At 37.0% G+C, this 20996-nt stretch overlaps 2 protein-coding genes across 8 annotated transcripts in view; one reads left to right on the plus strand and one right to left on the minus strand.

Annotated features, from left to right (window-relative positions):
* The window catches only part of LOC138744187 (USP6 N-terminal-like protein), a 190144-nt gene that overhangs the window by 156740 nt on the left and 12408 nt on the right, over positions 1-20996 (plus strand). For 5 of the 6 annotated variants that reach the window (XM_069899942.1, XM_069899952.1, XM_069899962.1 and 2 more), the window contains one exon: positions 16229-20711. The exons of the other annotated variant lie outside the window; for it this stretch is intronic. In XM_069899942.1, coding sequence (XP_069756043.1) covers positions 16229-17979 — 1751 coding nt within the window. In that variant the 3' untranslated portion in view covers positions 17980-20711. Of the gene's footprint in view, positions 1-16228; positions 20712-20996 lie in introns of those variants that run through there. 6 annotated transcript variants of the gene reach the window in all.
* Positions 12390-20996, minus strand: part of LOC138744208 (pro-adrenomedullin-like) — a 35222-nt gene continuing 26615 nt past the window's right edge. The window contains exons 5-6 of one of the 2 annotated variants that reach the window (XM_069900021.1): positions 15806-15947; positions 12390-12816 (exon numbers count right to left, since the gene is read on the minus strand). In XM_069900021.1, coding sequence (XP_069756122.1) covers positions 15831-15947 — 117 coding nt within the window. In that variant the 3' untranslated portion in view covers positions 12390-12816; positions 15806-15830. The remainder of the gene's footprint in view (positions 12817-15805; positions 15948-20996) is intronic. The other variant, XM_069900025.1, reaches the window with a different exon arrangement.

Consider the following 20996-nt stretch of genomic DNA (forward strand, 5'->3'; position numbering starts at 1 on the left):
AGAGATTTTATTGTAATACATAAATATAACTTTTTTTTTCACACTATGAACCATATTTACCAAAATACACACAAACATTTCCCTCTTGAATAGACACAGTGTCATTTTCTCCCATTTTTCCCCCTCCCATCCCTCCCTCCTTCCCACCCCCCCTCCCTACCCACAATACAATACAATAAACCCATTAAACAATGTCATCACACAATGAAAATAAACAAGAAAATTGTGTCATCTACTTTTACACACTGGGTCAGTTCATTTTGTCTTCTCATTCTATCATTTTAGGGGGTGGAGGTCCACGGTAGGCCCTCTCTGTTGTGTTCCATGTACGGTTCCCAAATTTGTTTGAATACTGTGATTTTATTTTTTAAATTCTATGTTATTTTTTCCAATGGAATACATTTATTCATTTCTATGTACCATTGCTGTACTCTCAGGCTCTCTTCTGATTTCCAAGTTGACATTATGCATTTTTTTGCTACAGCTAAGGCTATCATAATAAATCTTTTTTGTGCTTCATCCAATTTGAGGCTATTATATATCTTGTATTTCCTCTATTTCAAATGGTTTTATCAATTTGTTTTGCTCCTCTTCTTGCAATTTCGGTATTTAAATTTTAGCGAGAAACTCACCTATTTTGTCTTCTTTCCCTTCGTTCTCAGTTCAGTATAATTTCTCGTAGAATTCCTTGAAGTTTTCATTGATCTCTGTTGGGTTATATTTTTGCTTGATGCCAAATCCGTTCTTTTAGCTTGTTCTGTTTTAAGCTGCCAAGCTAGTATTTTGTGCGTTTTTTCTCCTTGCTCATAATACTTCTGCTTTGCTTTCATTATGTTCTTCTCCACCTTGTACATTTGTAGTGTTTCGTATTTTATTTTTTTGTCTGCCAATTCTCTTCTTTTTATTGTATCTTCCCTTGTGGTAGTTCTTTTTCTGTACTTACTATTTCCCTTTCCAGCTGTTCTATTTCCCGATTGTAGTCCTTCTTCATCTTAGTTACATAACTTATTATCTGCCCTCTGATGAAGGCTTTCATTGCATCCCATAATAAAAATTTATCTTTCACTGATTCCGTATTTATTTCAAAGTACATTTTAATTTGTCGTTCAATGTATTCTCTAAAATCCTGTCTTTTAAGTAGCATGGAGTTTAATCTCCATCTATACGTTCTTGGTGGGATGTCCTCCAGGTCTATTGCTAATAACAGGGGTGAGTGATCCGATAACAATCTAGCTTTATATTCCGTTTTCCTAACTCTCCCTTGGATGTGGGCTGACAACAGGAACAGGTCAATCCTTGAGTATGTTTTATGTCTACTCGAATAATATGAGTATTCCTTCTCCTTTGGGTGTTGTCTCCTCCATATATCCATAAGTTGCATTTCCTGCATTGATTTAACCATAAATTTGGCTACTTTGTTCTTTCTGCTGGTCTTTTGTCCAGTTTTATCTATCTTTGAATCCAAATTAAGGTTAAAATCCCCTCTTATCAATATATTCCCCTGCGTATCTACAATCTTCAAAAAGTTATCTTGCAAAAACTTTTGATCCTCTTCATTAGGTGCAAATATATTGAGCAAATTCCAAAATTCTGAATATATCTGACACTTTATCATTACATACCTCCCTGCTGGATCTATTATTTCCTCCTCTATTTTGATTGGTACATTTTTATTGATTAATATAGCTACACCTCTGGCTTTTGAGTTATATGATGCTGCCGTTACGTGCCCTACCCTGTCTCTCCTTAATTTCTTGTGTTCCATTTCAGTTAGATGCGTTTCCTACATGAATGCTATGTCTATTTTTCCTTTTTTCAGTAAATTTAATAGCCTCTTCCTTTTGATTTGGTTATGTATTCCATTAATATTTATAGTCATATAGTTCAACATGGCCATTTCATACTTTATTTACATCTCATTTCCGCTTCCTCACCACTACCTTTCCCCTTTTTCCTCATTTCCATTTCTCAGTTTTCTTTTTTCGAACGCACTGTATGACAACACTTCTAAAACATAAAATTTTTCAACCATTCCCACATTTAAAATTCCCTTAACCCCAAGTGTCCGCCCCCCTCTCTCAGTCGCCCCTTGTCCCTTGCAAGGCAACCAAACTCCTTTCTCCATTCGGACTGCGAACACGTTCGCAAGTGTCAACTGATTTCGCAGTGACTGTTATTCTCTCCCACCCAACCCCCTCCAGAAACTACTTTTATCTTCACATTACAACAAAGCTCCCCTTCATTTCTTCTCTTTTTCTTTTTGTTTTTTTTAAACCCCTCTTTTTTTCCCCCTTTTCCCTTACTTCCCTTTTCTTCCCTCCTTTAGTTCTTACTTATACATTATTTTTACTTCTTTATATGTAGTTTGTCATCGTTCTTTGTTCTTGTTACATCTCTTCATCTCTCTTTCAGTCTTGCAGGCATTCTGCAAATTTTCGTGCTTTCACTGGATCCGAGAACAGTCTGTTTTGCAGCCCCGGGATAACTATTTTAAGCACCACTGGATGTCTTAACATAAATTTATAGCCTTTCTTCCATTGGATCGATTTTGCTGCGTCCTTCCTTTTCTTCAGGAGCTCAAAACTTCAGGAGCTCAAAACTTATGTCTGGGTAAAAAAATATTTTTTGACCCTTGTATTCCAGAGAATTTTTTTGTCTTCTCTCATTTTATTCATTGCCTTCTCCAATATATTTTCTCTTGTCGTGTATCTCAGAAATGTTACTAAAACGGATCTTGGTTTTTGTTGTGACTGTGGTTTCGGGGCTAATGTTCTGTGTGCCCTTTCTATTTCCATTCCTTCCTACATTTCTGGCATTCCCAGGACCTTTGGAATCCATTCTTTTATAAATTCTTTCATATCTTTGCCTTCTTCATCTTCCTTAAGGCCCACTATCTTTATATTGTTTCGCCTACTATAGTTTTCCATTATATCCATCTTCTGAGCTAACAACTCCTGTGTTCCTTTAATTTTTTTTGTCACTTTCTTCCAATTTTCTTTTTAAGTTGTTCACTTCCATTTCTACCGCCATTACACATTCTTCCACATTTTCTAATCTTTTCCCTACATCTGTTATGACCAACTCTATACTACTCACTTTTTTTTCTGTACTTTTCATTTTTCTTTTCATTTCACTAAATTCTAGTGTCAGCCATTCTTTTAATGCTTTCATTTGTTCTTGAAATTTTTTTTAATCTATGTACTGTCCATTCATTTTACCACCTATTCCTCTGTCAGAGCTTGGTCTTTTTCTTCTTCTTATTATTCTGTGTCTGCTCTTGGGTTTGTGTCTTCTATTTCTCTTCCTTGTATCTGTGTCTCTTCTGGCTTTCTTGTTGAGCTGCTTGTCTCAGTTTGTTGGGTATTTTTTTTTCATGGTTTCTTGATGTTGATCCTCTTCTTCTGGGTTGGTTATCTGTTGTGTCTCTAATTTCCTTTTTTCATTCTCCTCCCTCCCATTCCCTCCCATTTCTTTATCTTCCAGCTGGGAGCCCTGCTGTCGGGCATCTCTCAGCTGTTCATGCTGTGGAGTGAAAGCTTGTCCCCCCTCCCGTCGGTGTTGTCTTTGTCGTGCGCATCACGCATGCGCAGTTGCGCACCTCTGGTACTGCAGGCTAGTGAGCCATTTTTGCAGTCCTGCAGTTAGTGGGACGCGACCCTGCGGGGTCTCTACTAACCTCGGGGAGTGGGCTCCTCTTTCCATGGTGGGTCCCTGTTTTTTTCGTGCAGGTAAGGCCTTCACCTTTCTCTTCTAGTGACTTTCTTTCTTCTTTTCTTCCCATTGTTTTTGGCTTTTCTTTCTTAGGTGCCATTTTCTCCACACCTTTATTTTTTATTTGTTGTGATTTGTGTGTCTGGGGCTTTGCTTTTTCACTTTTTTCCTTCTTTTCTGGAGAGGGCTGGTATTCTCCTACCGGCCACTACTCCATCACGTGACTCCTCAATATATAACTATATTTCCATACTATTTTCTCATTCTCTTTTGTCATTGACCTTTGCTTGTTCCTCAAAATTGTGTTCTCAGATTTAAGATGAACACAACAAATGGGCAAATAATGGATCGTGATGTCATCCGAGCCTAAAACCACAATTTACTTTTTTTGGGATTCCATTGCTGATAATTTATGAGACAGGGGGATAGTACTTAATTGACAAAAATGTTAGAGGTGTACTAAGGCATCAAAGGGTTGAAGGAGGCTCATGGAACCAGTAATGTGGAGCATTTGAGCCAAATTACCTGTTTCTGTGTTGTACTTTCAATGTAATTCACAATGTCCAACTGTGGTAAGGATTTTTCACCTTCCACTTTCCCAGGAGATCCACAACTGTCATTTGAATTTTTTGGCATTCCTAATTTCACCAGGAGCTTCTCTGCTGATGTTGAACCAAGCCAGGGTGAGGAAAATGATGTAGCAACTCAGAGCATTGCAAACAACCAGCCATAACCTCACCTCTTTCTCTACCCCTACCCTGAAAAAGACTATATTCCCCAAAAGGACTTTGGAAATCTTGACCCTAACTAATTTCTAATGCTCTCCAACATTTATTAATATGTGGATTATCAATATTCATAGATTGCTAAAGTTTAGAAATTTTTGATTTATTCCAGTATTCTCTGTGAAAATATAGTGCAAAAATTATATTTATCACAGGCAGTCATGTGGGCATTTACATTTTTAAACCTTAACTAAATTAGCTGTTACTGGCTAATTTCATCATTGATAGTCTCTTGACAGCTCGCCAACAACTCAACCTTAAAAGCACTCAAACAAATAAAATTCTGGAGAAGTCATAGAGTTAAACTGTGGTAAGAATTTCAAACCATCTACAACATGGGGGAAATACTTGGTGAGTTGACAGGAGAAAGAGTGATGATGGTGGATTAAACTATCAAATGTGTAATATCTGCCATTTCCAAAGCTGACAAGCAGATTGTGCCAGATTCCATTTCAAACATACCATGTCTGGAAAGGCTGGTCCCATAATTCTAATACTTTGGTTGCATTTAAAACTAAACACTTCGTTTGTTGATTTCAAGAAACCTGCAGGCAGAGGGACTTGGAGCAGTTGAAATGTATTTTATGTAATCTCAGCTTCTCCCTGTTCTCCAGAATCCAACTCTCATTAGGAATTAAAGTAATAGTTTCTAAATCTATGGTTTTCCTGGTTCTAATTGTACTCTGTTACTCGTTAAACACCAAAACCTTTGGTGGTGCTTCTTCAACCCAGTTGTCTTTATAATACTTCGCACCACCTACCCTAAAATCTCCCATTTGGTTGAGACCAACAATCAGAAAGTCAATGAACAGCATGGAAACAGGACATTTTTCCCAACTCATCCATAATGGCCAATTTGACCCACATCTCTATAAATCTTTCCCATCTATAGGCATATCTATATGTCACTTAAAAGTTGTAATTGTACCCACCTCTATTATTTCCTCTGGCAGCTCGTTTCACATACCTATCACTGCATGAAAAAATTACACCACAGTTCCCCTTTAAATCTTTTGCTTCTCATCTTAAATCTAGGTCTTCTCTAGGGAAAAGAAACTTTGACTATTCACCTTGTCTATGCCACTCTTGATTTTATATACCTCCATTGGATAACCTCTCAGCTTCCAATACTCTTGGGGGGGAAAAAAAATCCCAATAACATCCCTTGATTTTTTTTCATCCTTACCAGCGAAATAATGTTCATGAGCCCATACACTGAGTATTGTGTGCAGTTGTGTACTCAGTACCCTTATTAATGAAGGCAAGAATGCCAAAGATCTTCTTTACAACCCTGTCTACCCATGTGGCCACTTTCAGGGAATTATGGACTTGTACATTGAAGTTACTCTGCTCTATAACAATTTCCAGGGCTCTGTCATTTCCTGGACAAGTCCTGCCCTAGTTTAATTTCCCAAAATGCAACATCTCACACTTGTCTAATTTAAATTCGCTGTCTTTCTTTGACCCACTTTCCCAGTTGATGATGGTGATAATAATAATTAGTATATTGGCACAATTTACATATGCACTGAAATTCATACTTGCCACAGCCAAACAGGCACTTTATTTTAAAAGAAACTACAATAGTGTACATTAAATTACCTTGGTACAAAAAGAGATAGAATGTTTAAAATATAGATAATGAATATTCACAGTTACAGTTAGTGCAAGAAAAAAAATAGAAAATGAAATAGTCAATAGTGTAGACAGGTCTTTTGCTGATGCTACAGTAGTTTATAGTGAGGGTAAAGGAGGTTCAAGAGCCTGATAGCTGTGGGGGAAAAAATATTCTTGATCCTGGAAGTGGTCGATCCTGCTGTCATTTTAGATATCCTTCTTCACTGTTTTGGTGTCACTTGCAAACTTACTAACCATGGCAAATACATTCTCGTCCAAATTTTTTACATTAATGATGAACAACAATGGACCCAGCACCAATTCATGCAGCGCACTACTGGTCACAGGCCTCCAATCTGAAAATAAACTCCCACCACCATCCTCTGACTTTGACCACCAAGCAAATTTTGAATCCAGTTGGCTAGCTCATCATGGGTCCTTTGCAATCCAACCTTCCAACCAGCCTACCATGTGGATAATGCCTCTTGCCTTGTTCTTGTCAATCCTTTTTGTGGCTTCTTCAAAAAAATAAGTGAAAATTTGTGAGACAGGATTTCCCATGCAAATGCCATTCTGGTTATCATTAATTAGTCCTTGTTTTTCTAAATGTAGGTAAATCCTGTATCTCACTATCACCTCTAGTATATTTCCCACCACTGATATCGGGCTCACTAGCCTGCAGTACCATGGTCTGTCCTTGCAGTCCTTCTTAAATAAAGGCACATTAGGTGCCTTCAGTATTATGATGCGTCACCCATGGTTAACAATTATACCTATTGTCAAGGCCCTAGCAATTTCTTCGCTTGATTTCCATGATGTTGTATGATACACTTAATCATAAGATGTTGAAAGGGAATTGTTGATCCAATTACCTATTTAATGCAAGGGAATTGCACATTTTCATGTTTGTACAAAACCAATAAATTAATCATTTAAATTTGTTCTTCCTACTTTATTCTCATTCAAGTTCATCGCATTCAACCCCATGTACCCTTATGAATGGAGAGGTTCAGTTTTCAACAAAAATAATTGTGTTAAATATTTGTATTGTAAACTATATTATTACTTTCAACATCAACCCCAGTAAAGCACAAGTCATTTGCATCAATTGTTAAACATTCTGATGATCCGATTCATATTTCAAACTGAGAAATAAGATTGTTGATATTTGAAGTCAATTATCCCAATCCCGGGGCATCATTTCAAGAGTTCCGCAGGCCTGAAGAACCATCTTCAGGTGTTTCACTCCATTCCTTTCCTCCTTTTTTTAAATATTTTATTTTGACAGACTCAAAGTAATTTTAACAATCAATACAATCTTTTTCAACATTCATAAAACATACAGAGTCTTGCCACCAAACACACAACCAGACTGATTATACATTACACAAATAAAGTGGAGTTCAGAGCCCTCACCAAAAACCTAAAAAAAGGAACAACCTAATTAACTAAATAACTCAAGTAAGAAAGAAAAAAAAAAATACTGAAAGAAAAATCAAACTAAAATAAAACAAACTAAAAAAACAAAGGGTTAAAAAGAAAACATGCACATCGCCTTTGTCATGTTCCATTTCCTTAATTCCAATCCTTTCCCTACTAGGACAGGTTTTTATAATATCCATATTTCACAGGGAGGGGGAGATAGTCAGTCTACATGCCCATGTATTTTAGATATGGCTGCCACACTTTAATACATGTGTCACATTTCCCCCTAAGATTGTAATTGATTTACTCCAAGGGAATGCAATTTTGCATTTCCATATTCCATCATGTAGTATTTAATTGGGAGTCAGATTTCCACATAAACGTTATACACTTCCTGGCTACTGCCAAAGCGACCTTCACAAACTGAACTTGATATTTGGACAGTCTAAAACTCACATTTCCAATATCTCCCAAAGGATACAACTCCAGATCTTGTGGAAAATCCACTTATAATTATTTTCCACATGTCCCCCAGTTCTTCCCAGAAGGGTCTCACCTTTATACATAGTCAGGTAGAGTGGACAAAGGTTCCGATCTCCACACCACACCTAAAGCACATTTCTGGCTTTGATTTATGCAATTTTTGTGGTGTGCAGTATAGCTGGAGCAAAAAATTATATTGCACCAACCTGTATCTGGTGTTAATTACCCCAGTCACACTGTCCAGACTCAGATCCTGCCATCTCTCTTCATTGATTGTTGTGCCCAAGTCCAACTCCCATCTCTCCCTTGACCTGTGTAAGCCTGACTTCAAGCCCTTATTTAGGAATATGTAAATTGGAGAAATATACACACATCCTCTTGACAAAATAGAATCTCCACATTACTAGACATAGGCAGGGAAATTGGAATTGTCACTGATTGTGCAGTTCAATTCCATTTCAACTCCTTTGAAAACTGATCCATGCTCATCTTCATTAAGACCTAGGCAACATTCAGGCATGGCTGATTACATTTGCACCATGCAGGAGCCAACAATACCCAGTCAAATATCTTGTCCTTAACATTCAACAGTGTGACCATCACTGCGTCCTTAACAATAACATCCTAGATTGTCATAATTGATCAGAAACTTAAATGAATCAGCTACTGAAAGAGTACGACAGAAATGGAATATTCTGCAGTGACTGCTTTACTTCCTGACTTCCCAAACTCTTTCTGCCTTCTAGAAAGCACAGGTCTGGAACATAATATCTGGATGAACCATTTCCAACAATGCTCAAGAAATTTAACATTATCCAGGACAAGATAGCTTTCTTGATTGGTATCCATTCAATCACCCTAAACCACTGACACACAGTGACTGTAGTGTGTGCAGTCATTTACGTAAAGAACCTGCCAAAGCCATGATCTCCAGTGTCAGGAGGGATAGGGCAGCAGATAAATACCACTACCTGCAAGTTCCCCTTCTAGTCACACACCATATTGGCTCAGAATTATATTCTGTTCTTCCATCATCACTTTGTTGAAATCCTGGAACCTCCTACCCAAATGCATGTCAGCAACACCTTCATCAGATGGATTATTTCAAAGTGAATCATCACTCCCTTCTTGAGCAATAAGTGCTGCCTTCATCTCACAAAATAAATGAATTAAAGAAACAAAAGAGAAGATTTGCATAAATTGTGTTTTTCCAGTGAGTGGATATAGGGGAAAAACACTGCAACAGGGGGCTGAAGCCATTCAATAATAGAAAATGCCCAGAAATATAATTTTAGGTGGTACAGTAAATAACCTTAACTGTGGATTAAGAGATAAGAAAAAAAATTGAAATCATGAAAAGAATCTGAAGAGGAACTTAATCTTCTGTTGGTTATCTTAACAATAATAAATGACACAATAATGAATTGCACCTGAAGACACCGAACATCTGAGAAAATCAAGAGAAAATGTTTTCAGTTCATATTTACTGCTCACTCAAAAATTTTTGAATAGTGAAGTGATGCACTTTGGAAAGTTGAAATTGAAGATGGTGGTTAATGGCAAAATTCTTAACAGTCCACAGGTATGTAGGCATCTTGGGTCCAGGTCCATAGATCCCTTAAGGTTGCCATGCAAGTTGATACATTGGTTAAAAAGGCACATGGTGTGCTGGCCTTCATTAATCAGGGGATTGAGTTCAAGAGCAATGAGGTAATGTTGCAGTTCTTTAAAAACGCTGGTTAGACCACACTTGGAGTGTTGCTTTCAGTTAAGCTTCATTACAGGAAGGCTTTAGAAAGGGAGCAGAGGAGACTTACCAGGATATTCCCTGAATTTGGAGAGCATGGTTGACAGAGCTAGGGCTTTTCTCTTTGGAGTGACAAAGAATGGAAGGTGATAATAGAAGTTTATAAGATTATGAGGAGCATAGATAGAGTGAATATCTAACATCTTTTTCCTGGGATTTACGTAACCAATACCAGAGGACCTCTGTTTAAGGTGAGAGGAGGAAAGTTTATTTTAACACTAGGAGCAGTGGGTGCCTGGAATTCATTGCCAGGGATGGTGCAACAATAGGGACATTTAAAAGTAAGGCATATGGATGTATGGAATATTAGGATTATGGGTAAGGGAAGATTAGATTATTGTGCAGTAGGTTTGCCTGAGTCAGCACATTTCTATTGAGGGATATTAAAAAAGTTAAACCTAAATTAAAATTGAATATGTATCAAGTGAAATTTTCACAAATTGCTTTAGCAATAGCTAGAAAATGTATTGCTATAACTTGGAAATCAGATACAGATTTGGGAATGCAAGGAAGGTATGCAGAAGTTCAGAGTTGCATACCACTTGAAAAAATTACTTAGAACTATATATTTTGGAAAATATGGTGTGCATATTTACAAAGGGCCAGTATGAATATTTAAATAAAACTCAGACATTCCCTTTCTCCTAAAGATCTCTTTACATTAGAAGAAGTTTTATAATATGAAGTACTACTGTTGTGAATCTCTTGTCCTATATTTTATTTCTTTTCTTTTTAGTAGATGAGGGATATTGGGGGGGGGGGGGGGAGTTCTTCTTAATTCCCTATCTTTTCATATTTCACATTTATTTGTATTAGAAGTTGATTTATAGTAATGCAATGTATCTGAATTTTTGTGGTTTTAAATTTATAAAAAATTTTTTAAAGTCAGCAAAACATTGTGGGCCAAAGGGCTGGTTCTGTGCTGTCATGTTCTATGTAAGTTGAAGCCCATATTTTCCTCTTTGCGTAACCTAAGAATATTGAGGCTAATTATAGCTCTCATGCTAAATTGGTAGAGATCAGCTGACATTGAAGTGAGATTCAACCCAAGGCCTTTACAGAGAATTTAGCCAATAGATAATATTGTACAGATAAGCCCACAATGCAACAACCTACATTTATCTTAAAGCACTGTATAGCTTTTGCTTGATCAAATGATTTGGTTCCATGGAATGAGTAATCAGTAGTGAGAGTTTATTGTCAAGTCTGCAAGTTCAATGTACAGGTGCTCCAAAATTCTTTATTGCACAGTCAAACAAGTAAGATACACCAGCTATAATAGTTTACATTAAATTACCACAATATGCCAAGACAAAAAAAAGATAAATATAAAAGAGCAGATTGATAAATATTCAGTTACAGTTATGCAAGAAAAAATGACATTCCAGTATTGCAGGAAAATCATTTGGTGGCTAGGGTAGTAAGGAGAGGTTCAAGAGAATGATAGCTGTTGGATAAAAACTGTTCTTAAACCTAGAGGTGATAGAATTCAGGTTTCTGTACTTTCTGCCAGGAGAAGGGATTGTAATATGATGATGGAGGTCCTTTAAGATATTTGCTGCTGTTTTTGAGGTGGTTTCCCAAAATGTTATCAATGGACAGGAGGTTGGTCACCTTGAGTAATTTAGCTTTGTAGCTGGTCCTCATGATAAATTTGGCTAGGTAATAGTTGATTGCACTAAACTGAATTTCAAATGTAGGGTACAACGTTCTGCTACAATTCTATTGTGCATTTAGTGTCATCTACCAGGAATAAATTTTACAGTAGATACTTCAGGCCTCAAGTGTTCTAAATTGTGACAGATGAATGGGGCAGGTTTAATGTTTACTTTTTGACTTGTTGCATGAATTGTAAGTTTATTTCTTTTTGACATAGATAATTTCAGCCCATTAGGTCCAATGCCAATACACAGAACAATCCCATTTCCCATTATTTTTATCTGTAAAGTATTCTCACCACATTCCCATCAATTTGCCCTGGATCCATTGCTCACCAATACACCAGAGGAAACTTACAGGTGCCAATTAACCTACCTCAGTGGAGAGACACAAAATTTGCGGATGCTAGAATCTTGCTCAGATAAAGAACTGCTGGAGGAACTCAGCAGGTTAGAGAGCATCTATGCATAGAAATGGTCAATTAACATTTGAGGTCAGAACCCCTTATCAAATATTGATAAAATGTTTTGATTCAAAATGTTAACTGACCATTTCTTTTAATGGATGCTGTCTGACCTGCTAAGTTCTTCCTGCAATCCTTTGTCTGCTCAACCTCCTGCAGTAATTTATTCATAATATTCAGTGGGCATGATCAACACCATTAACAAGTGAGAGACTTTTTTTTATCTTGCATCAAGTGATGAGTCTTCTGACTCCAAAGCCATTCCAAGACAGTAATCAGGCGCATGATGGAATATCTGCATTCTGATTTTTTTTAAAGTTTTTTATTTTTCACACTATAAACCATACTGACCAAAATACATACAGACATTTTTCTCTTGAATATATAATGTCATTTTCTCCCCTTTTCCCCCCCTCCCTTCCCTCCTTCCCTCTCCCCCTTCCCATTTATTCAAAGTTCAATCTATAAGATACTTAAACCCGTTAAACAATGTCGTCACTTAATAAAAATAAACAAGAAATTTTTGTCTTTTACTTTTATATACTGAGTCAGTTCATTTCGTTGTCTTCTCCTTCTGTCATTTTAGGTGGTGGAGGTCCATGGTAGGATTTCTCTATTGTATTTCATGTATGCTTCCCATATTTGTTCGAACATTCTGATTGAGTGCAGTTGTAACATTACTTTGGAAACTTGATGTCATTCACTCTTAAGACATGGAAAGCTACTCCCATTCCTTCATCATTACTGGATTAAATTATTGGAATCCTCTTTCCAATAGCCTTGTGTATCTTTACCACACAAACTGCGGCAGTTTCCACCATTTTTTCCAGTCACTTGGAGATGGGATTAAATGTTGGCTCTGCCATCTGTGTATAAATGAAAAGAAAATGTTGTAAAGTATTTTTAGAGAGTGTCCACTGATTTAAATCACGTCTGTTTCTTATGACAAACTGAAAATATATCTTTAATGATCTAGGCAATTAATTCATAAAATTAAAATAATATAACTCAGTGTAATAATTTTGGTTCATATATTTAATCCAGCGTCCTGCTACTTTTTTTAATCTTTCGTTGATAACTAGGATTTAAAATGCGATTATCCTGCCTGATTTTAAAATAATAAATGTGAGGTCTATCATTGTGTTTAGTAAAATTATAATACTGTACATCCAAGGCAGGGCAATATATTTTATGTACCTAATTCATTTGCTTAAAACGATCAGTTGGTCACATGAAAAAAAGAAACTTGTATAATTTTCTCAAAAGATTTTAAATCATATATGACCCATGATTTATCAATTATAATTTTAATGGGTTATTTGGAGAATAATGTCATTCTGGTTGTTCTATATTTGAACAATTACACATAAATTGAATGACAAGCACCTATGGTCATGAATAATTAAGTACAGACACAATTCTCTGATTAGAGTGGCCAATTATCACTTTGAAACAGTTCTCCATATGTTTTACAGACCAGCTTTCATTTGCAATCTCTGTCCTTCTACATGAATTAATTTCACCTTCTTACCTTCACCTTGTATCAATCAGAGGCTGATTATATCAAATGCCTTCATCAACTATTCGAGTAAGACTGACTGTTGTCATTCTGCAGTGCAATGTCCTTGTTCCTGGTTCTGGACCACCACGTTTTATCTCGCCTTTCTACGTCACTTTTCCAAATATCATGTTCCCAATTTTATTGTGCTAATTTGTGGCTCACCCACTAGGAGGAGCACTTGATAAAGATTTGCCAAAACCATTTTTCTTTTCTCCTTACAATGCTTTCATGCTTTCTTCAGATTCCATGACCAAGAAATGTTTACATTTAATCTCAAAAATAAGTTTTGCATAAACAAGTATCATTTTAATGGAGTATTTTAACCAATTTTGCAGATGTTTCTGTGAGTTCATTCAATAATTAAAAAGGGTGGAATTTTAGGTATAAAATATTCATTTCTGCTTATGCATGAATCACAAAAGATTGGTTTGCAGGTGCAACAGGTAATCAAGAAGGCAAATGGAATGTCAGTCTTCATTTGCTAAAAGGATTGAATTTAAGAGCAGGGAGGTTACACTGCTACTATACTGGGTATTGGTGAGGTCACATCTGGAGTAATGCCTGCAGTTCTGGTCTCCTTTAGGTTATAGAGGCAGTACAGAGGAGGTTCACTAAGTGGATTCCTGAGATGAATGGTTTAGCCTATGAGGAGATATTGAGTCCCCTGGGATTATACTTGTTGGAATTCAAAAGAATGAGAGGGGATCTTATACAAAATTAAGAAAGGGATACATAAGATATACCGTAAATATGCGTGTATAACACATTTCAAGTTTAATGCGACCCCCATTTTTTCAGGAGGAAAAGGGAGAAAAATTTTAGCCCCATGTATAATATGGCCTCCCGCCCACCTGAGTCATGCTGCCGTCTCTCTCTCCTCCCTCCTGCCCACCCGAGTCACGCTGCCGTCTCTCTTCCCCCTCCCCCACCCGAGTCGCACTGCCGTCTCTCCCCCTCGCCTGCCCGTGTTGCGCTGCCGCCTCACCCACCCGAGTCACACTGCCGTGTCTCTTCCCCCTCGCCCGCCCGAGTCGCGCTGCTGTCTCTCTTCCCCCTCGCCCACCCGAGTCGCGCTGCCATCTCCTCCCCCGCCCAACCTAGTCTTGCTGCCGTCAATGTAGGCGGCTGATGATAATCTTACTGATCGTTAAACCTGGCAAAAAAAATTGTTAAAATAATAACCTCGTGTATAATTCAACCCTCTACTTTGAGCTCGAATTTTAGTACAAAATTTTTCGCTTTATGCACACATATTTATGGTAGGTAGAAAAGTTGTTTCGTTGAAAGGTGAAGCCAAAACTAGGGGTCATAGTCTCAATGTTCATGCGAGTAGATTATGAGGGAGATGAAGAAAAACTGATCTAGTGAATCTGTGGAATTCTTTGCCTGAGGAAGCAGTGGATGCTATCTTATTAAATCTACACTCTGACGAAGGGCTCAAGCCCAAATTGTTGGTTATATATCTTTGCTATATAAAGTACACTGTTTGACCTGCTGAGTTTATCCAGCACTGTGTTTTTACTTCTTCAGACTTCCGTGTTTTACTCACATCTACTTAAGGCACTTAGAAACATAGAAAACCTACAGCACAATACAGGTCCTTCGGCCCACAAAGTTGTGCTGAAATTCCTAGGCTTACCCATAACCCTCTATTTTTCTAAGCTCCATGTACCAATCAAAAAGTCTCTTAAAAGACAGTTAGATATATTTTTACATTGTAAGGGAAACCCAAGATAAGTAGAGCTAAGTCCATGGCCAGATCAGCCATGCCCATGATCTTACTGAATGTTGGAGCAGGCTCAACAGACCAGATGGTCTACTCCTGCTCCTATTTCTTATGTTCTTTTGTTCAAATATAATCACTCCCCTCCCATAAAAGATGAGGGAGAGGGCCCATGTAAGATTGAAATAAAGGGCATTCTACATATTCCACAAAGATTCACGTACAGTTTGGACCCATTTGTACACCTGTCAGTTAGAAGATGTGAGATTAAAAGGAGAACTTGATCAATGTGAGAAAAGTTCACTCAGGTAAAAAGGGTAATGGTAGAAGGAAATTGTTCAACCTGTGTTCAAAGAGGAAGAGAAAAATGACCCTAAGACTGGGAGAATGGAGAAGAAGAGGGATTGGTAATCTATAGTGAAAAAGAGACAGTTGTGACCTGGAAACTTAGTACTGATAGTTGTCAGAACTGTCAGAGATGTCGCTGGGAAGAGATGTCAAATGAAGGAAGAATTAACATTATAAAAAAGAAGTGAGAGTACTGTATTAAGTCATTAAACTTAGTTTGCACCTTGGACCAAGACTTTAAAGAATCACTACAAGCATTTATTCCTGTGTCCATCTTCCACTTCGGGAAGTAATTTCTGTCGCTGGAAGCTTCCTGAATTCCATCGTGTAACTTGTGGCAGTAGTTGAATGTAGTGGCAACCTTCCTTTTAAAAGGTAAAGACACAATAGTCAAAAATAAGCAGTTTCATCCAGTCGACAGAAGTTGTGAAATTCCTCATGCTAAGTATAAGAAAATAGCACAACTTGAACAGGAACATGTATGAGGTATGCACATGAAAATCATATTGCCAGCACTGGAATAATATGGAAGCTGGACCTTATGTATTGTTGTTTTAGAGGGTTTCAGAGACCCAAAGATTATGTTTTGCTTTTCTTGCTTTTTTAAATCTTCAGATTAAATGGCATTTTCTTTTATTCATTTTAGCGAAACCTGATGAGTTTCCCTGCAAACCATTAGGACAGGAAATTTCTGTCACTTTAGCACCAGAGAAGACCAACATCATGGCCAATGGCAAGGATGAAAAAGTTCATTCTGGACCAAACGTCTTTGAACTTGATCATGATGTAAACAGAAAATCACCAGAAAAAAATTACATCCAGCATTCTCTCCCTGGGCCTGAGATTCCTTCTCCAGAAAAATATCAGACTGCCTCGGAGAAAAAAATGATCCATTTGGAAATGTGTGAATCTCAAGCTCCAGATCATGACTGTTCCAAATCTCTCTTAGAAGACCAAACCCAATTAGCAAAAGGTGGTGAAGTACTGCTTTCAGAAACGAGTCGACCATCCAGCTTAGAAAAAGTTTCAGAACAACCTCCAAAGAAGGAAAATACCTTACCTGCTCAAAATAGTGAGACTTGTATTGCAGGAAATATTGCAATCCCAGTTTTAGAACTTAACTGTGTAATTCCAGAGAAAGAAACCACCAACTCTCCAGAAAAAAACATGATAAATGGTCAAGACGTGAGCAAAGATACAAGAACTAATGAAATAACTCAAACCCAACTTTTGCAAGAAGAGTTTGCTTGCTCTTCAGACATCAAAAATATGTCTAAAGAGTCTCCACAAAAATTCGAGGTCCTTGTTTCAGAGTCAGAGAATGATCAGTCACTTGATAAAGAACATAAAGGTATTGAGGTCTTGCCACAAAAAAATAATGAACATAAGGAACTTGAAAGCACTGAGAATATTCCATCACTTTTAGTAATGACACCACCAGCAGAGCTGATCTCTGAAGAAAAGCATTTGTCGGCATCAAATCCACCACAAACTGATTTTTGTGTTCTGGATGATCCTCATCAAATGGAAGCACAGACCCTTACTGATCAATCACAACCTCTGTCAAGAATGCAATTTCTATCTCGAGAAGAACTATTCTTTACTGATTTAGCACACAGAACTTCAGATGATCTGAGCAGCAGAAATATAAATGATATGAGTGAGTTCCAAAGTGGAAGAAGGCTTTCAAGTGTTTCTCAGTATGAATATGAACATGATCAGATTATTGCAGAATCCATTATTCATTGTGAGGAACTTGAGATACCAGAATTGGTGGACGTTCCTGTCAGTGCAGTTAATTTACCATTGCCATTGGATTTGTTAGATAAATTACAACCAGTTGAACAAACTTCAGCTTATCAACATTCTTGGGACTCACACAGGCCTGAAAATTATAGGGTCTCTTCTGCTCACCAAAGTCCTCCCAGGTATTCACCAACTGTGCACAAGCTGGACCCTATGAGAAATCAGAATTTACAGAATCCTGAGCATTTGACAGCTATCACACAGACCTGGCCTGTCAGGCAGTGTTTCAACACATCTTGTAAAGTAGTAAAATCAATGACTTCAGTGCATGTGGCACATGCAGCTGAGCAAAAACTTCTGAACTTCAGGCACATGGTATTGCCTCAACAGGATGACTTACATTTAGTTGCAACATGTGACAAAGAAAGAACCTGCACAGTACAAGAGGTCGACTTACCTGAAGTCATTATTCCAGGTAGCAATGTGAATATGGATGAAACTGTCAGTCTGATAAAAATACCAGCTCCTGCTGCCCCTACTGATGCAAGCATGCAGCAAGAACATGCCACAGCTGAAAATGAAAATTTCGGCTCTGAGAACTATTTGGCAGCTTCTCCAGACTACCAAGATTATGAATCTCTTTCATTATGACAACAGTCATTCAATTTTATCATAATGCACCACAAAGTTTCAAATGTTTATTGTACTCCAAGCATTTTATAAAACTAAAGCTGCCATACATTTTCCAACCATTAAATGAGTGTTCAATTATGTTTTATGGAGCCCTGTATGGCTATGGAGTTATTACATTTAAAAAAAACTATGCAAAATGTTTCATTTCACAGTTACATCAATGCTATTGTAATGTTCTTCATTCTGTATATCACACAGAAAACATTTAAGCATTTCAGTCTATATAACCGAAAGTCATGCCACATGTTATTTAACCCAGTGCATAATCACCATCAAAAGCAATGCAAATCAAAAAGGGAGTGAGCATTGTCACAAAATGACAAGACTGTACCTCACTTACACAAGTAACTGGCATTCTTTTCCCAGATGCACTGATATTTTATCACAAAATTAGTGGCAACCAATGTTAATTGGTTTTTTTTCAAGCAGCTTTTCTGCCTTGTTTGCTTTTGATATAGGAATTGCAATGAAACAACAATTGTTCATTTAGAAATTATAACATTGCACACAGATTTTTTTTACTGTTTAGAATATCCCTTGTACGCAATGTACTTAAAAGAGATGGAGTAACAAAATTCAGATACGTGACATTTTTGTGCAAATAAGTCATAGGAGTTTCTGACGTGATTTTTAGTCACCTATAACAACAATTTTTAAGGATGTGAAAAAATAATCTTAACATCTGTGTGGTTATGCTCAAGGACCGGACATGTAGTTGTTGATGTTTACTATAAACTTTAGAAAGAAGCTTTGTAAAAATAGTGCTGAAACTAAGCCTGTAATCACTTATTTTTTTGTGAGGGGAAGATTTTTGAAGCCATTCCCTAGCACTTGCCTTGCCTGTAACAATAATCAATATAACCTTTTGGTCAGAATTGAGAAGTTATTGTTTTTGACATCAACTCAGGAATACAGTATTCTTACTTGGTGACCATCTGCAACAAATACTTGCAGCAAGCAAAAGAGAACATGTCATGGTGTTTCGCACATTAAACATAAGTTGTGTAATATGTGTTCTCGTGGAAGAAATAATAATTTTGAGATAGGAATGGAAATATTTAAATGATGTGTGATGTACTTAGCATTTTTCGTAAAGTCTGCTTAATTTTGCACTTTGTGTCTGTTACGGACAGGCAAGCCAACTTTTTTCTTTTGAAAGTTGTACAGTTTCAATGATGGATTGATGAGATGAAAATAATATTGTTCTACTTGTTAAAATATTGTAAATTTACTTTTGCAGGGCTTGTATGTTGTTTTGTTCTTTCATTAGAAAACAGGTGAATTATTTGGAATAGTGTGGAAACATTACATTGTGTCTGAGCATCAACAATATTGTAAACAAAGCTTTAAGAACATTTTTGATGTGTTGTATTGTATTTTGTGGCCTAAATTTAGCATGGTGAAAATGTCATTGCTTAAAAATATATGATTGACTTGTGTAAAATTCAAACTATGCACATCAGTGAAATATGATTTTAACTGTCACCTAGCAGCAACCCAGTTGGTGACCAGTTCAAAATGTTCCCTTCAAATCCTATTTCCAATTTCAAATTGCAAGATAATGCAGGCATATGAGTACTGGTAATCCACTTAAATTATGAGTAAATCAGTCACCAAGTAATTTTAACTAGCATTGGTTCTAACTAACCCACTTTCCCAAAAAGCTGGAACAGATTTGAAGACATAAAAACAATGTCTGGTAGGTTTAATATTTTATTGTTGGCCTAGATGAAACATTATTTATTAGCACTATGTAAAGGAATAAGGTCTGAGAAATTCAGTTTTAGTTTGTAAGTCATGTGATAGAATTTCTTTAAAAAAAGAACGATTGCTAGACACAATCAAGTATGCTCTGCGTTAGGAGAGTCCTTACCTATATGATCTATAAGGATAGACAACACAGGGTACACACTGTGATCTTAAACAGTGTGGCATACTGACATTTATGTTGCTTGTCTACATTGTCTTCTGCAAGTCAATAGCATAGACATCAAACATTATAGAGTTAAGACATTATTTATGGAACCTGACCTTAACTGATTCATAGCTGGAAAACCATAATCTTGCTAGGAGGTGTTTCCTATAAAATGTCATAGCTCCTGATCACCCTCAACCACTTTTCCTTGATCCATTCTTGCCATGTTGTCTCCTGATCCCCTTGATCATCTCCCTGACCATCCAGTCACCTGTCCAAGTTCTTCCTTTCCCTGATGATATTCACAGTTAGATCCTCTTCCCACCTTACCATCCACATCCCCTTGCTGGTTTTACCTTTCCTCTGCAAAATCCATTGCAGAAGATTATGGAGAGAAAACCATGTAAGGACACCTTGTTTCCTGTACATAATGGGACACCGAAGCCTGGGGACCTCATACAAAACTGGCAGAGGCCCCTGTGTCTTAAATGTGCATTTTAGGTAAGTTTCAACCCATTCGGCCATTTCCATCCCTGCTCTTCCCAATTATACTGAAAAACTGATGAAGGACAGCTGGCACATCTCCGCTAATTTATCCATTGTTCCCACTGATGAAAAAGAAATGTCCATCGAGTCATATTCATATGTATTCCTTTTTGCCCTTTTATATGTCAAGAATTGGTTTTAAAATGATTGTCAATTATTTACTAATTTAAGAATGCCATGCAGAAAGCTCTGAATGTATTTCTCAGAATAAATCATCTTACCAACCAGAGATTTAGAAAAATTAATTCACTAGTGAGAACATAGCCCAGGGAATTTAGAATTTTTAAAGCAACAACTGGAATGTTTGAAAATTAAGAATACATTTGAAAGCTGAAAAAAGAACTTGGGGGGGGGGGTGGGGGGAGCAAAGCAGAGAATGCTGTGGAAAGACATCAAACAGTGCAAAAACATTCAGCAAATGTTCACCCAGCAACATATATTCATTGTGCAGATTTAGAACTGAAAGCACATTTGAAGTTGGAGTGAACTGACTTATTTTAAGAATTTATTCTGG

This window comes from Narcine bancroftii, chromosome 1 (genome assembly GCF_036971445.1).
Source record: "Narcine bancroftii isolate sNarBan1 chromosome 1, sNarBan1.hap1, whole genome shotgun sequence".
In the NCBI taxonomy this organism is placed as follows: Eukaryota; Metazoa; Chordata; class Chondrichthyes; order Torpediniformes; family Narcinidae; genus Narcine; species Narcine bancroftii.